We start from the raw sequence: 16128 nt of genomic DNA, 5'->3' as shown, positions 1-16128 counted from the left end.
TGACCGGCGTCGGCCCCGCCTCCGGCATCGGGACGTACGCGTCGCGCCTCTTTGCGCGTGAGGGTGCGCGTGCTCTCTACCTCCTGGATCTGTCTGACGCGCTGCCGGACTTTGCGTCGGACCTCCAGAAGACGTTCCCGTCGACCAAGGTGACGTGTGTGCGCGGCGACGCGGCCGACGAGGCGACCGTCAAGGGCATCGTCGAGCGCGCCGTCAAGGAGCAGGGCAAGCTCGACTTCTACTTTGCCAACGCGGGAATTTCGAACGTCCGCCCGAAGGAGTGGGGCAAGTTCGACCCCACCTCGCGCGAGAGCCAGGCGCAGGCGCTCGCCCACGGCGGGCGGCGCGTTGACGAGATCGCCGTCAGCGAGTTCATGGAGATTCAGCGCGTCAACGTCCTCAGCGGCTTCCTTGCGCTCAAGTACGCTGCGCCGGCCATGCAGGCTGCCGCGCCCAGTGTCGGCAAGCGCATCCCTGGCGGCTCGATCGTGTTGACCGCCTCGGTCGCGGGCCGCCTCGCGAACGCCGGCTCGCTCCCGTACTCGGCCTCCAAGGCCGCCGTCGTCAGCATGGCCCAGACGGGCGCGTACGAGTACGCCGGGTACAACATCCGCGTCAACGCCATCTGCCCCGGTCTGATCCAGACGGACATGACTGCGGCCGTGTTCGCGGTCGCGCGCTCAAACAACAACGAGGGCGCCACGGGCCAGATCAACCCCCTCCTCCGCCACGGCTTGCCCGTCGAGATCGCGCATCCCGCGCTCTGGCTTGTCTCGGACGACGCAAGCTACGTCAACGGCCAGCCGATTCCCGTCGACGGCGGCCTTACCGCCTCCATGCCGTACCAGCGCAAGCTGACCAAGCGGCCTGCCAAGCTCTAAGTGTAGTATAAGGGAGGAGGGATCTTGGGCATGCAGTCATGACAGAAGAATGTACGTATCGCATCGATCTATTTCTATGGCTTGCGGCATTAAAGGTAATTATGAAGTTGTAAATAGGGTTCGTCTTCGCCGAGACCGCCTTTGGTGCTGCGTCTCTTTCCCGAATACCCGTCCTCACAGCGCGGCTACTGCTTCTTGCGATGCTCCGGTGCATGCGTCACTTCGTGGTCGACGTGGACGAAGCACCGGTCGACGTCGGGAAGAGCCTCAATCTGGTCCTGCAGATCCTGCGAGATGTCGTGCGCGCGCCACAGTGGCATGTGCGGGTCGAGGACGATGTCAACCTCGACAACAAAGTTGGGACCAGAGTGATAAACGCGCACAGTGTCGACCATCTTGATGTCATCCGAGAAGGTCATGGCCTGGTGTCAGCTCGTTCTCTTTGTCATGCGTCTACCTTGTAGGTGACGAGAGAGACGTAGTCAGGCTGCGCCGTGATGCCGGCGAGGAACGTGAACTGCTCATACGCTGTGCGGCACCACACGCCGATGATCGCCAGCGCGATGACGGAGCCGCCCATGGGGTCAATCCACCATGCGAGCTTGGCACCACCGGCATTCGCGAGAATAGCGAAGCCGTTGGCGAAGAGATCGTTCCGGTGGTCCTCCCACAGCACCTGGACTTGGGAGCTGGCGCTGCGAATCGCGAAGCAGTAGAGGAAGAGAAGGAACTTGACGCCCCACGCAATGCACACACAGATGAGCGGGACGAGGTGGAACTCTTTGGTCTCGTCGCCACTGTGCGTGGCGAACTGCTTGATGGCCTCGACGATAAGGATAAGGTTGACCGCCATCATGATGAACGAGTACACGATGTTGCCGATGGTCTCGAAGCGGGACCCGCCCATAGGCCACTTCTCGTGGTTGGCGCGTGTGGAGGCGCGATGCGCAACCCAGAGAAGGAGATTTGCGAACGGGTCGACTTCTATTAGCCCATTGTGCGAGGATGCGACGTACACACGGCGTCGACACATGACGCGAACAGGGCGATGGACATGGAGCTGATGGCCGCATACAGCTGCACGCCTGCCAAGATGATGTTGGCGGCGAATGAAACGTTGACGGCAATCTTGACTTTGAGAGCCATGCTGTCGGCCGCCTCGGCGCCCTCGGCAGAGTGGACGTGGATGGGCTTGAGGAGGCGGTCGATGTGGCCGTTCTGTGCCTCGTAGAACTTTGCGATCTTGGAGTCGGCGCGCGTGCGGGAACGCAACAGAGCCAGCTGGTCATCGGGTACGATGCGCTCGCGCAGCAGGAGCGGGTCGCGCTCACCGGCCTCACGGCCCACGACGCCCGACATGTTGTTCAGCTCAATGTCGGCATCGTGTCCGTCAAAGGTGGGTGAGCGTGGTGGCGAGCCTCGAGGCTCTATTGCTGTCGCGATGACGCTTGTGGTCGTCGCCGACATTTTGGAGGCAGAGAGAGGGAGAGGAATGGGAAATGCAGAGAGCGAGATGAGAGCCGTAAGAAATGTATCAGGGCTTCCGCACCATGACCGTGAGCTTCGGCCGGAGAAGCCTCGACATCTCCTCTGATTGGCTCGGCGACGCCCCTCTCCCGATCTCCGCCTCCTCCACCCCCGCACGCAGGCACGTGGGCGGCTCCGGGGTGCAGTATGTCACCCAGGCCCTTGCAATAAAAGCCACGTAATTGACGTCGAAAAGAGGTTATCAGCGTGCCTGGGACGCGTCAAGGTCGGTGGAGGCAGCTCATTTACTTTGCTCTGCAACAACATCTCTTACTGCCATGCCCTCCCAGCGCCAACCCACCAACAGCCGCTCGGCTTCGCGCTCCCGCGCCAACTCGAGTTTTTTTGACGAACCAGAAGATGACAGACCCGACCTTCCCGAACCTCAGGACTCGAGACACGAGTGGGGCCGAAGTGAGTCGCTCGTTGGTTGTCCTGACCCACAGTTCTCATTTGCGGTGGGATGGACTGGGAGCGCAACGCAACTCTCCCCTCGACCAAGGAGGGAGGGAAGGGAATCCAGCTGCAGATGTGAGTCAATGTGTGAGGTAGCGGAGCTGACAGCCAGAGAAGATCACGTCGTGCCAGTCAAACCACGGTACATGTCCCATTTGAAGATCACCAAGGTCATTAGCGGGCCCCGGGCCAACTACACGATTGTCATCGATCTGGCGGGAACGGCGCATGTGTTTGGGCGGGTACCATACTTCGGCATGGTGAATCCCACCCCGCGCAACAAGTGGCACGTCGTGTCCTGCGACGAGCCCCTGCACGTTCCCGGGCCAGACGGTGGGAAGTGGGAAGGAGGTGCGGTAGGCGAGGCGCACTTCCTTCTTTTCTCAGGCAACAAGGTGTATGGCGCGGGTGATAATCGAGGGAGTCCCTTGGGTCTTGTGCGTCTTCCCCCGGGCGAGGCAGTGCGAGCTAACGCCAGACAGGCGAGTATTATGCCGACCTGGAGCGGATTCGAGGACCTTGGGAACGCGGACGGACAATCCGCCAAGTTGCAACAGGGCAGACGTTCAGCCTTTTTCTTGACTCGGCGGGCTACGTCTATGCCGCGGGCAAGAGCGAGTTTGGTGTCCTCGGGAACGGCTCTACTGGCGAGGTGCTGTTAAAAGGCGGCAAAATCGGCTTCACCTACCAGGCCCCTCCGAGTGAGTTGGACAACGAGTCAATTGCTAACGATAGAGCGCATTAAAGAATTTGGCAACAAGCGTATCGTATCCATTGCGTGTGGGAACTACCACGCCATCGCGCTCGACACGGAGGGGATCTTCTACTCTTGGGGCAGCAACCAGTATGGACAACTCGCGCAGGAACATGTCACCGAGTCGCTTGTCCCGGTGCCCTTTGACAGCTGCAGGCATCCTGTTACGGCTATTTACGCGGGGCCGGCGAGCAGCTACATCAGGACCGAAGGCAACGATACCCAGATGTGGGGCACGGGCAAGTTCAAGCTCGTTGGACGAGGTTGGTTTCTCTGGAGGTTGATAACTGACTCAAGGCTCATCGTCTGCTCCATACCGGGACTTTGAGGATCTCGAGGTGCCCAGAAATGCGCAAGACTTCGGCGTGGGGTTCATCAGCCACTTTGTGACGGTCATCGGTGACGATGATGTACAGCGGACCTACGCATGGGGACAGGGCGCTACGCATGGCGAGCTGGGCCTCGGCGCCGATTTCCTGAGTGCAAGCGAGCCAACGCCTATCGAACAGCTGGAAAATATCGAGGTACTCTCCATTGCACCCGGCTTGGTGCACACTGTTTTCTTAGTCAAGCCGGACGAGACGCTCGAGGAACGCATCGGCAACGCGGCAGCCAGCTCCAGCGAAGAGGAAGAGGAGCCCGTCAAGACGGGCCCTGGTCGCCAGCCGGGCCGCGGGAAGGGCAGGGGTAATAGAGGCCGTATCGGCGGGCGCTCACGGGCATCCTACGTTGGCGCGTTCCGCGAGAAGGACAAGGAGAAGCAGGCAAAGGCGAAGGACCGAGAACGGAAGAAGAACAAGGAGAAGAAACTAGCGATCGAGCGGTGGCCGCCCATCGAATCGGGCGACCTCTGCTTGAACTGCGACGAAGGCGAGAGAGACGATCTGACATTTCTCGAATGCGAGCGTTGCGAGGAGGGATACCACATGGACTGCCTTCGTCCGCCCCTGTGGGAGTTACCTGATGGGGAGTGGTTCTGCCCCCGTTGCGAGCAGAGCGCTTATGAGTGGAGTCACCCGCAGCCCGAGGAGCCCGACGAGCTGGACAGTGATAGCACGGGGCCTGACGAGGCCGCGTAAGTTGTATCTATTAGACACATGTACTGCTGCATGCATGCTTTCTTCAGATCCCTATGCTACCTAGTCCACGCCTCGCCGCCCACTCCCGCTGAGCTGGTTACAGCCGCGGCGCGCTAGTCTCAACATCTAAAACGCACAATGGCTTACGCGACGAGCTGGGTGACGAGCTTGCCGCGGTTCTCGCCACGGAAGAGGCGCTGCCACGTCTTGGGAATGTCGTCGATCTTGGTGGGCACGACAGTCTCGGCGTCGTCGAGCTTGATCTTGCCCTCCTTGGCCCACCCGGCGATCTTCTTGACAATGTCGCCGTAGCGGTCGACGACGTCGAGGACGAGGAAGCCCTCGATGGTAATGCGGTTCGAGATGACCTCGAAGAAGTTGGGGAGGGGGATGACCTTGCCGTTGTAGCCTGACGTCAGCGGCGCTCTCGCTCTCTCGGCGAATGTCTCTAAACTCACCCGAAATCATGCCGCAGATACCGATCTTGCCGTAGCGCTTGATGAGGCGGAAAGCGGCGTTGAGGACGTCACCGCCAACGTTCTCAAAGTAGCGGTCGGCGTAGCCCTGGAGCGCCTCCTTGAGGTTGGCGGCAAAGTTGGGGTCCTTGTAGTCGACGCAGGCGTCGGCACCGAGGCTCTCGACCCACTTGCACTTCTCGGCACCGCCGGCAATACCGACAACGCGCTTAGCACCGACAATGTGCTTGGCGTACTGGATGGCCGCGGAGCCGACGGCACCCGCAGCACCCGAGACGAGGACGGTGTGCTCAGGCTTGCAGTCGAGGACCTCGAAGATGCCCTGGTACGCCGTGACGGCGACCATGCCGAGGATGGAGAGCGAAGCGGCAGTCACGCCGGGGAGGTCGCTGATGTCAGCTCACCGATTCGATGTAAGAAAAAAGGACAGGAGACCGGAGCGCCGAAAAATAATACTCACATGGCCTCCATGACGACGCCGGCCTCGGGGACGACAACGTAGTCGGCCCAGCCAAAGTAGCCGTAGACGCGCTGGCCCTCCTTCCACTTGGAGCTCTTGGAGGCGAGGATCTTGCCAATGCCGGAGGCGCGCATGGGCTCGCCGGCGCGCACAGGCTTGACGTAGGCGCGGTCGGGGTCGGAGCCCTTCTGGATCCAGCCGCGCTGGGCGGGGTCGTTGGAGATGAACTCGACTTGGACGAGGACCTCGCCGTCCTTGAGCTCGGGGATGGGGCGGGTCTCGAGGCGGAACGTGTCCGGCTGCACCTCGTGCGTCGGGTTCTCGTTGACGATCCAGATCTTCTGCTCGGTGGGTGCCATGGTGTCTGGGTCTGTGTTCGGTGCGGGAAAGGCGGGAAGAATCGAACAGACTCGTGCTGCACCTCTCATGCTTTATGGCCGTGGGTGGGCGATGACGCACCGGCAATGGGCCAAAACCCTTGCCGGCGGCGTCCTAACCGGACCTCGCCGTGCCGCTCAGCGACCTCCTGAGATGAATCAGCGAGGCTTGGCTCGCGCCAGCGTAGCGAGCGTGGAACCTCGACGAAGGTTGGAGGCGTGCATCTGCGTAGCTGCTTACCGTGCGAGAAGAGGGCGAGGACGTAGATTGCTGACGGCTGAGGGCCGACGGCCATCGAGCGGACTATGGTCTCGTTTCGGACGTCATACGTGGGTCTTGCGCTCCTCGGCCCCCTATGACACGCGTGAGAGCCTGGTGTCGGTTCCGTGCAGTCCACGTATCGGCTCCGCCAGTCCTGTTCCAGACTCCAGTTAAGCATAACCATTGCCTTGCTGTCATATTCGGAGCATGCTCCGTTGAGATTCTGGCACCCTCCGGTGCCTTGTCTGCAGCGTCTTGAGCGCTCTGCACGGTCTCCAAGCACCACCCCAGTTTGGACGGCGACCTTCCACGCAGCTAGGCAGGAAACTTTTGTGCTGATGTCAGCGCCACGATCAGCGCTGCCACATGCGGATCCACTCATGGCAGGTGTACATGCAAGTGAGCCCACAGGCCACAGGCCCGTTTAATACTCCGCTTGATATGGTGTCATCATGTCCGTAGCTGTGCTGGTTCGATGCGGGGATAGAGTGTTGGGCACGTCCGCGTGCAGGCGATTGGGCTGTGGACATTCGAGCGAAACGAGCCCGTTCTCAAAACCGGATTAGCCTCCACGTACTCCATTTATCAGATTCAACCGCTTCCTCACGTGATCTGTTGCCTCGCGTGGCTTAACCCTGTGCGGGATGTGGCGGCTCATGTGGAAAATCACGCCATATGTCGCTTGCTGTCTCACTCAAGAGCATACTCCGACCATCCCGCTCGTCCAACCTCCTCCGGCGTATTCCCACTCCCAGGCCGTCAGGCCCCCAACTCATCTCCGCACCATGCACTCTGCCTCTGGGCGCGCTGGGGCGCCCGGGGGGTGGAGCTGCCGTCATCGTCGCGTGGCCTCGCCCTGGCTCCCTTGTATGCTGATGAACATCTGGAATATGCCTGGTAAAGTCACGCAACTCGAGCACGCCACTGTGCGCTTTCACTCAACCTCTTCGTGGTTCTCTAGTTCTGACGCGATCTGCCTCCCTCTTGCTGATCTCGCCGCCTGCTCCCGGCACGAGTATTAAAACTGATGCTTGCTGTTCTGTTCCTCGTCTCCCCCGATCAGTTCTTATCAAAATGGCCAACACTCCCCACGGCGGCGTCCTCAAGGACCTTCTTACTCGCGACGCGCCCAAGCACGACACGCTCGTCGAGGAGGCCCGCGCCCTCCCGGACCTCTACCTCACTGAGGTGAGTGGCGCGGACTGTGGTTTTGGTGCAGAGAGGTGTTTTCACAGCTCCCTGCCACCACGCCGCCAGGCTCGACTGTCGTGACGATTAATGTGCTAACATCCAGCGCCAGCTCTGTGACCTCGAGCTCATCCTCAATGGCGGCTTCTCGCCGCTCGAGGGCTTCATGAACGAGGCCGACTACACTTCCGTCCGCGACACCCTCCGCCTTGCCAAGGTCAATGGCCAGCGCCGCGGCACCCTCTTCTCCATGCCCATCACCCTCGACGTTTCGCAGGAGGACATTGAGCGCCTTGGCCTCCAGGCCGGTGCGCGTATCGCCCTCCGCGACTTCCGTGACGAGGCCGCCCTGGCCATCCTTACCGTCGACGACGTCTACCGCCCCGACAAGAAGGCCGAGGCCGAGCAGGTCATGGGCGCCGACGACCTCGCCCACCCCGCCGTCAAGTACCTCCACAACTCGACCAAGGAGTTCTACGTCGGTGGCAAGGTTGAGGCCATCCAGGCCCCCACCCACTACGACTACGTCGCTCTCCGCTACTCGCCAGCTGAACTACGCGCTCACTTCCACAAGCTGGCCTGGAGAAAGGTTACCGCATTCCAGACCCGTAACCCCATGCACCGCGCCCACCGCGAGCTCACCGTCCGCGCCGCTCGCCAGCACCGCTCCAACGTCCTCATCCACCCCGTCGTCGGCCTCACCAAGCCTGGAGACGTTGACCACTTCACCCGTGTCCGCGCCTACCAGGCCCTCATGCCCTCGTACCCTGAGGGTCTCGCCCACCTCGCCCTCCTGCCCCTTGCCATGCGCATGGCAGGTCCCCGTGAGGCGGTCTGGCACGCCATCATCCGCAAGAATTTCGGTGCGACCCACTTCATTGTTGGCCGTGACCACGCCGGCCCTGGCAAGAACTCGCAGGGTGTCGACTTCTACGGACCGTACGACGCCCAGGAGCTTGTCGCGCAGTTCAAGGACGAGCTCGACATCGAGATGGTCCCCTTCCAGGCCATGACCTACCTCCCCGGCTCTGACGAGTATCAGCCGGTCGACGAGGTGCCCAAGGGCACTCCTACCGCCGACATCTCCGGCACCGAGCTCCGCAAGCGCCTCCGCACGGGCGCCGCCATCCCCGACTGGTTCTCGTACACCGGTGTCGTCAAGGTCCTCCGTGACTCGTACCCCCCTCGCCCGAAGCAGGGCTTCACCGTCCTCCTCACTGGTCTCCACAACTCGGGCAAGGACACGATCGCCCGTGCTCTCCAGGTCACTCTCCAGCAGCACGGTGGACGCTCCGTCTCGCTTCTTCTCGGCGACGAGCTCCGCGGCGACCTGTCGCCCGACCAGGCGCACGCCCCTGAAGAGAAGCACCGCAACATCCAGCGCATTGGCTTTGTCGCGTCCGAGCTCACCAAGGCCGGTGCGGCCGTAATCGCCGCCCCAACGGCGCCTTACGAGCGTTCGCGCAAGGCCTTCCGTGACGCCGTCGCAGGGCCCGGCGGCAACTTCTTCCTCGTCCACGTCGCCACCCCGCTCGCGCAGTGCGAGGCGGCCGACCGCCGCGGCGTGTACAAGAGAGCGCGCAACGGCGAGCTCAAGCACTTCTCGGGCATCTCGGACCCCTACGAGGAGCCTACGGATGCCGACCTCGTCGTCGACCTCCGCAAGGACTCGGTCCCCGAGATCGTCCACTCCATCATAATGACCCTTGAGCAGCAGAACCTCGTCTAAGCGGGAAGATTGGTTGAGTAGCATACAGCAAGCATTCCCCTTTAGTGGGTGGAGCATTAGGTCTTTGTCCTTTCATTAGATGTCACTTGTATTATCAGGACGCGCAGTGCCAAGTGGGAATGGGGTCCCTTTGCGACTGAGATACCAGAGAGTTGACGCGCGTGGGCCGGCAATGAGACGGTACCTCAGGCCTGATCTCAATGTTGATTGTTCGCTCCCGCCATCCACCGAAGTGGACGCGTGTCAATTGTCCCCTACAACATTATCAGGTCGAGGACTTGCCCTCTCGGGCGGCCAACACAGTGCTCACTAGACGGGTTGCCAGGGCAGTCAATCAAGAACGACGTAGTTGCTTGCAGAGGCAAGCCCAAACACAACTTGTGCCACCAGATCTCAGACGCGAGCAAATAGGCCTGAATGGAGTCTCAATTCAAACAATTCATGTACACCCTTTAAATGATCCACCTGTTTTGAGAAGTTGACTGAAACACTCCATTCAACCCACTTGTACTTATATCCACACGCTCTCTTTGCTCCATCTCTCATCCCCATCCCTTCGTTCTCTCTCCCATCAACCATCCCTCCCAGCAGCCAGCAGTCTCATCACTTCTACGCGATGAACCGCGGATCCTCTCGCAAAGACCTCCGCTCCGAGCGTATAAGCAATACGCCCTACCGTCGCAACGAGAGACCAGTTGCGAAGCAGGTACGTGCACTTGCTCGCGCCGTGCTGACCCGCAGACCTCATGGTTCTCCAATCTCACAGCGTCCATCACGTCCACCCTGTCGCGCTTCCGGTCACGCGATGGCTCTGTCTCAGGCTCAGAGGACGAGTGGGGCGGTGAGGGGCCAGCCCACATGGCCGGTCAAGACATGTTCAGCCTCGCCGAGGCTGCAGGGCGGGGTGGCGAAGAGTTTGCAGAGCGCGCAGCGGCATGGCGCCAAAGCAAACACATGTTGGCCAAGCATCCGTCGCCACCCACCACCTCGTGGAATCAGCTCGACTTGGAGCCCAAGCGCGTTCGCCCCTCGGCCTCAATGCCTTCCTTCCAGCCTTACTCTGCATCATCAAACCGCAACACACTATTCCAGACCCCCTCCGCCCAGGTCGACCGTCCCAATGGCATCCCCGGATCAGCGTCGAGCGCTGCTCTCCAGGCCTTGATTGCGTCCAAGGCAGGAGGGCAGTACACGGCGCAAGACATTGCAAGCATGGAGGCATTGCTGCGTAGCGTCAAGGCCGAGACCATGGCATCGCAGCCGACTGGCGGTTGGAGCGGTGCGCTCACTACCATTCGTGCGGCAGAAGCGTCGACCCCCGGCTCGGGCTTCTCAGTTGGCTCCCCCCCACCCGCCAATCGCTCCGTTTCCACCCCCCGGGCCAGGTATCTAGGGCCGGGGATGAGCCCACGCCGCTTCAATATGACTACAGGCGTGCGCTCTCTCTCCAACCTCTTCGACGATGACACATCGGGCAAGAGGCGCAAGACTCTCCCCGAGGTCGAGGTTGAAATGCTCGATGACGAGACTTCCAATGGCACTTCACGGTCTACCCGCGAAGCTTCTGCCGCCAGTAAGGCCGCCGAGTACAACCAGGACTCTCGCGCGCCCTTGCGCGCTGCCCTTCGCCCCTCGCCTTTGGCGCAGAGTAGCGCCGCCTCCCCTGAACACGCCCCGACCCCCCGCGACATCGGTCGCAAGCGCGTCAACGACCTCATCCAGGACGTGCTCGAAAACGAGATTCTGCCTCATGAGGAGCGACCCGCGCCTGTGTTTAACCCATATGAAGCCTCCATCCTTCCAGCAGGCAAGCATTACAGCCCATACGCGTCTCTGCGCCACTCGTCGAGCGAAAGTGTGAACATGCGCCGCTCGCTGAGCGCCAGCCGCGGGGCGGCTGCCAAACTGGATTCGGAGCGCATGAAGGCCTCGACATCCGGCCGCCCACTCTCAACCCTGGATCTAATCAACCGCGGTCGTCCCTCCCCTGCCCAGACACAGAGAACACCCGCCCAGTCGCAGGCGGCGGAGCGTCCCCCGAAGAAGCAGAAAAAGGTTGTCGACGAGCCGATAGTAACCGACGATGATGATGAGCTTTCCCCACCCAAGCATGCTGCGTCAACCACGCCCAGCTCTACATCCGCATTTGTGCTCACCCCGTCACGCCGAACCCCTGCCGCTGTCACCATTGAGGAGCCGGAGCCGGTCTCTGCCTTCCCCACTCCCTCCCTATCCCAGTCAACGCGGGCCAAGCCGCCTCCCGCGCCAAAGCCCGTCGCCGCTGCACCGGTGCCCTCTACATCCGACTCAATCATTGCTGCATCCAAGCCAGCTTCAGCACCCGCATTCTCGACCCAGCATCTGGGTCTTGGCCCGCCCCCAATTGCCCCTGCGGCGACCCCTTCCAAGTCTCGTACGCCCAAGCTACCAGAGCAGGGCACCCTTTACATGTCGGCTAAGGACACGGCTCTGAATGTGGACAAGAACACCCTGCCGTTCTACACCTTCACCCTTCCGCCCGGCTCGGACCAGCCGCAGCCCAGCGTGACTGTCAAGGGGATCGTCTCTGCGGGCCCACCAAAGACCGACGGATTCGCATTCGAGATCTCCAACACCGCGCAACCTACATCCTATTACTCTCCGCCCGCAGCTTCAACTTCCTCCAACCCTCTGGCATTCTTCAGCCAAGCAAACCAGGGCGACACATGGAAATGTGACGTGTGCATGCTGAAGAATACTGCCGCCAACACCGAGAAGTGCGGCGTTTGCGAGGCCCCTAAGCCTGGTGCCAAGGCAGCCACAGCATCGGCTACACCGACTGCCATGCCTTCGGCCCCCAGCGGCGGGTTCGGTGGGTTCACGTTTAAGCCCCCCGCAAAGCCTGAGGGTGTGTGGACTTGCGATGTTTGCATGCTCCAGAATACTGCCGCCGACACTGTGAAGTGTAGCGTGTGCGAGGCACCCAAACCCGGCTCCAAGCCTGCGGCTTCCACTCCCGCTGCCTCCGCACCCCCTGCTGCCCCGTTCGTGGGATTTGATTTTGGAGGTGCTGGCCTCAAGCCGCCAGCGAAGAGTGCTGGCGAGTGGGACTGCGACGTTTGCAGTCTAAAGAACCCTGCGACTGCGACCGAGAAGTGCACCATCTGCGAGGCGCCCAAGCCTGGAGCAAACGCCGCTGGCGCTTGTGCCCCCGCCCCTGCCTCCGCCTCCACCCCCCCGACCTCGGCGGCAAAATCTGGCTTCAAGTTCGTATTCGGCTCCAAGCCCGACGCGCCCGGCGATTGGACGTGCGACACCTGTATGCTCAAGAATCCTGCCTCTGCGACGGAGAAGTGCTCCGTCTGCGAGACCCCGAAGCCTGGTGTTACCGTCAAGGCGGCGGCTAAGCCAGCTCTGTCAGTTGTCGCCCCTGCCGGCGGCTTCTCTTTTGGGGGCCAGACGTTCGCGGCGCCCACGAGCGGCTCCTCTCTCGGCGGCCAGTCGTCCTCGACCGGACCCGCTTCCGCGCCCGCGGCACCATCCAGCGGCTTCTCTTTCGGCGGCCAACCGTTCTCAGCCGCCGCCCCTACTTCCACGCCGTCTGCAGTGCCAGCGGGCGGCTTCTCTTTCGGGGGCCAGCCATTCTGGACTGGCCCTGCGCCCCCCGCCCCAACGGGGGCCTTCTCGCTCGGCGTTGAGTCCACACCAACTCGCGAGTCCAGTGGCTTCAAGCCGCCCCCTATCGCTCCCGGCGGATTCAGCTTTGCCCCGAAGCCGGCTGGCGGCAGCTCGTCGACCGCGCCAGCCGCGTCGCCGTTCAGCGGCTTCGGTGGGTTTGAGGCATTTGCGCCGAAGGAGGAGGACCCGCTGGGCAAGCCGATCCCTGTGTCTCGGGAGTGGACGTGCTACCTCTGCGGGCTGTTGAATCCCGGCAGTGCAAAGTTGAAGTGCGAGATATGCGAAGCACCCAAGGCTGTATAGTGTTGTTTTGCATGTATTTGTAAGCATTTGACGTTGGCGTTGCGTTGTCATTCACTTGTGATTCTGTGAGCACGGCAACATGCGAGCGTGCGCTCTGGGCTGACGGTAAATGAGGTCGGCTTGTTTGGTTCCACAGGCACAGGGTGGAAGGGGTCGGCCCGTGAACACCCGATTCACTGGCCACGTCATTTCTCGAACCACGTGTTGAGTTGATTAGAGGAAAACCTCCACCGTTGAGTCGGGAGTTGTTCCTGGCCCTGGGTGAAGTCACCTTCCTCCGACTCGTACTGACTGCGGTGGCGGCTTCTGACTTTTTCCATCAACTCGTCACCATCTCTCATCTCATCCACACCATGCCAGCGGCAGTCTTTCTTCCGCTAGTCGACCCCACAGCGGCCGCGCTTATCCCGGCCCTCGCTCTCATCGGTCCCCTCCTCGTTCCCGCCGGCCTCCTCTCCGCAGTCCGCCCCTCCATCCCCCCGACAGGCAGCTACATTGTCGACGCGACGGGCTCGTCCAATGACCTCGTCGCCATTCTTAACGACGGCGCCCAAGCTGTTGTAGTCTCAGCCGCCCAACTCGAGACTCTTGATGTCCCGCGTGAGCGCATCATCGTGTCCATCGCCGAAAATGAGGTTGCCGCCGCCGCCTCACTCTCCCACAAGGCGGCCGGTGTTCTCATCACCAGCGCCGAAGGCACCCACACTGCCAAGTCTTTGGGTCTCCAGAACACGGACGTGTATCTCCAGCTCAAGACGCTGCCCGCCGCCGACGCGCTTGTCGAGTCGGTTCGCACCTCTCTCCCCTCCACACTTGTCATCCCCACCGCGTCCCTCACCACCGGCGTGACAACCAGCACCCACCTTTCCATTGCAGACGCCTTCCTTGCTCCTGTGGTGTCGGATCGCCCAGATGGGCTGTTCCCAACCATTGTGAGCAGCTCGACCCACTCTTCGCGCCCCCTCGGAATGGTTTACTCGTCGCGCGAGAGCGTCGCCGAAGCGATCAAGTCCCAGAAGGGCGTCTACCAGTCGCGCAAGCACGGGCTATGGCGCAAGGGCGAGACGTCGGGCTCGGTTCAGGATCTCGTTGCGATTCAGCTCGACTGCGACACGGACAGCCTCGTCTTCGAGGTTGTGCAGCACGGCACGGGATTCTGCCACCTCGGCACCCCGACATGTTTTGGCTCGTTCACCGGCCTCGCGCGCCTTGAGGACACGCTCAAGAGCCGTCTCCAGAGCGCTCCCGAGGGCTCATACACCCAGCGCCTGTTCACCGACGAGAAGCTTCTTCGTGCCAAGATTATGGAAGAGGCCGAAGAGCTCTGCGACGCCCAAACCAAGGAGGAGGTGGCGTTCGAGGCTGCCGACCTCTTCTACTTCGCGCTCACGCGTGCGGTGAGCAAGGGTGTGTCTCTTAAGGACATTGAGCTCGCGCTCGATGCAAAGGGAAAAAAGGTCACCAGGAGGAAAGGTGATGCTAAGCCCAAGTGGGAGGAGAAGGTTGCGTCGCCTGCCGCGCCAGCACCAGCGGCTCCCGCTCCCTCGGCCACAGCATCAGGCTCCATCCGCATGCGCACCACCAAGCTTTCGGAGGTGCCTCAGAATGAGCGCCCCGCGTTGCTCAAGCGCCCTGTACTCAACTCGCTTGCCATGATCGACAAGGTCAAGCCTATCGTTGAGCGCGTGCGCAATGAGGGCGACGCTGGCCTCAAGGCTATGACCAAGCAGTTTGACAAGGCTGAGCTTTCGTCAAACGTGCAGCGAGCGCCGTTCCCGACACCTGGTGAGGATGTTCTCCCCAAGGTCGTCCGTGATGCCATCGATCAGGCGTACGCGAACGTCAAGGCGTTCCACGCCGCACAGGTCGACCCTGCGCCGCTGCGCGTAGAGACAATGCCGGGCGTCGTGTGCTCGCGTTTCGCCCGCCCCATTCAGCGTGTCGGCATCTACGTTCCAGGCGGTACTGCAATCCTCCCCTCCACCGCCATCATGCTCGGCGTGCCCGCCCAGGTGGCAGGGTGCAAGGAGATTGTCCTCGCAACCCCTCCCCGCCCCGACGGCTCCATTTCCCCCGAGGTGCTGTACGTCGCTCAGCTCACCGGCGTCACCACCATTCTGAAGGCGGGTGGCGCGCAGGCTGTCGCCGCTCTCGCGTACGGCACGGCCGAGGTGCCCAAGGTTGACAAGATCTTCGGCCCCGGCAACCAGTGGGTGACTGCGGCCAAGATGCTCGTGCAGAACGACACAGATGCGCTCGTGTCGATCGACATGCCCGCCGGCCCGTCCGAGGTGCTCGTGATTGCCGACGCCACCGCCAACCCGGTCTTCGTGGCCTCTGACCTTCTCTCGCAGGCGGAGCACGGCGTCGACTCCCAGGTCGTCCTCGTCGGCATCAGCCTGACGCCTGACCACCTGTCGGCCATCGAGGCCGAGGTCGAGCGGCAGGCGCTTGCGCTGCCGCGCGTCGAGATTGCGCGCGTCGCCATCTCCAAGTCGCTCATCGTCCTCGCCGACTCGCTCGCCGAGGGCATGGCTTTCTCGAACGAGTACGCGCCGGAGCACTTGATTCTGCACCTTGCGGACGCGCCGGGCGCTGTCGCAACTGTCGAGAACGCTGGCTCCGTATTCGTGGGGGCCTTCTCGCCAGAGTCTTGCGGCGACTACGCCAGCGGCACCAACCACACCCTCCCGACCAACGGTTACGCTCGCCAGTTCTCGGGCGTCAACACCCTCGCGTTCCAGAAGCACATCACGTCGCAGGAGATTACAAAGGAGGGCCTCAGCGTCCTCGGGCCCGTGGTCGTCACCCTCGCAGAGCGCGAGGGTCTCGAGGCCCACGCTAACGCAGTTCGCGTGCGTCTCCACGAGCTGAACAAGTAGTATACTAGACATGGCATGGATCCGGATCGCATCGACGCGTCTCATTATGCAGTGTGTTGTGGCGCACGTCTCATCTCATGGCCTCTACATGTGGCTC

The 16128-nt window shown here is 61.9% G+C and overlaps 6 protein-coding genes across 6 annotated transcripts; 4 read left to right on the top strand and 2 right to left on the bottom strand.

Moving 5' to 3' along the window:
• Window positions 1-1066: 1066 nt before the first annotated feature.
• COLE_05619 (uncharacterized protein) lies at window positions 1067-2240 on the bottom strand (the record flags this gene model as incomplete). The annotated part of the gene is made up of 3 exons (XM_018424999.1): window positions 1067-1303; window positions 1339-1862; window positions 1898-2240. The coding sequence occupies 3 exons, from the start codon at window positions 2238-2240 to the stop codon at window positions 1067-1069; spliced, it is 1104 nt and encodes a 367-aa protein (XP_018277834.1).
• Window positions 2241-2686: 446 nt separating this feature from the next.
• COLE_05618 (uncharacterized protein) lies at window positions 2687-4697 on the top strand (the record flags this gene model as incomplete). Its single annotated transcript, XM_018423551.2, has 6 exons — window positions 2687-2822; window positions 2855-2939; window positions 2977-3301; window positions 3343-3565; window positions 3600-3881; window positions 3916-4697. 6 exons carry the CDS (start codon window positions 2687-2689, stop codon window positions 4695-4697), a joined length of 1833 nt encoding a protein of 610 aa, XP_018277833.1.
• Window positions 4698-4840: 143 nt separating this feature from the next.
• On the bottom strand, window positions 4841-5992 carry COLE_05617 (uncharacterized protein; the record flags this gene model as incomplete). Its single annotated transcript, XM_018424830.1, has 3 exons — window positions 4841-5106; window positions 5156-5562; window positions 5634-5992. 3 exons carry the CDS (start codon window positions 5990-5992, stop codon window positions 4841-4843), a joined length of 1032 nt encoding a protein of 343 aa, XP_018277832.1.
• Window positions 5993-7346: 1354 nt separating this feature from the next.
• Window positions 7347-9189, top strand: COLE_05616 (uncharacterized protein; the record flags this gene model as incomplete). Its single annotated transcript, XM_018421424.2, has 2 exons — window positions 7347-7460; window positions 7567-9189. The coding sequence occupies 2 exons, from the start codon at window positions 7347-7349 to the stop codon at window positions 9187-9189; spliced, it is 1737 nt and encodes a 578-aa protein (XP_018277831.1).
• A 616-nt stretch (window positions 9190-9805) lies between these two features.
• COLE_05615 (uncharacterized protein) lies at window positions 9806-13149 on the top strand (the record flags this gene model as incomplete). Its single annotated transcript, XM_018426759.2, has 2 exons — window positions 9806-9895; window positions 9931-13149. The coding sequence occupies 2 exons, from the start codon at window positions 9806-9808 to the stop codon at window positions 13147-13149; spliced, it is 3309 nt and encodes a 1102-aa protein (XP_018277830.1).
• Window positions 13150-13502: 353 nt separating this feature from the next.
• Window positions 13503-16031, top strand: COLE_05614 (uncharacterized protein; the record flags this gene model as incomplete). Its single annotated transcript, XM_018423550.2, has 1 exon — window positions 13503-16031. One exon carries the CDS (start codon window positions 13503-13505, stop codon window positions 16029-16031), a length of 2529 nt encoding a protein of 842 aa, XP_018277829.1.
• Window positions 16032-16128: the final 97 nt, after the last annotated feature.

This window comes from Cutaneotrichosporon oleaginosum (assembly GCF_008065305.1).
Source record: "Cutaneotrichosporon oleaginosum strain ATCC 20508 chromosome Unknown ATCC20508_contig05, whole genome shotgun sequence".
Lineage (NCBI taxonomy): Eukaryota > Fungi > Basidiomycota > Tremellomycetes > Trichosporonales > Trichosporonaceae > Cutaneotrichosporon > Cutaneotrichosporon oleaginosum.
The sequence above is the reverse complement of the archived record's forward strand: the minus strand, read 5'-3'. Positions and strand labels throughout refer to the sequence as shown.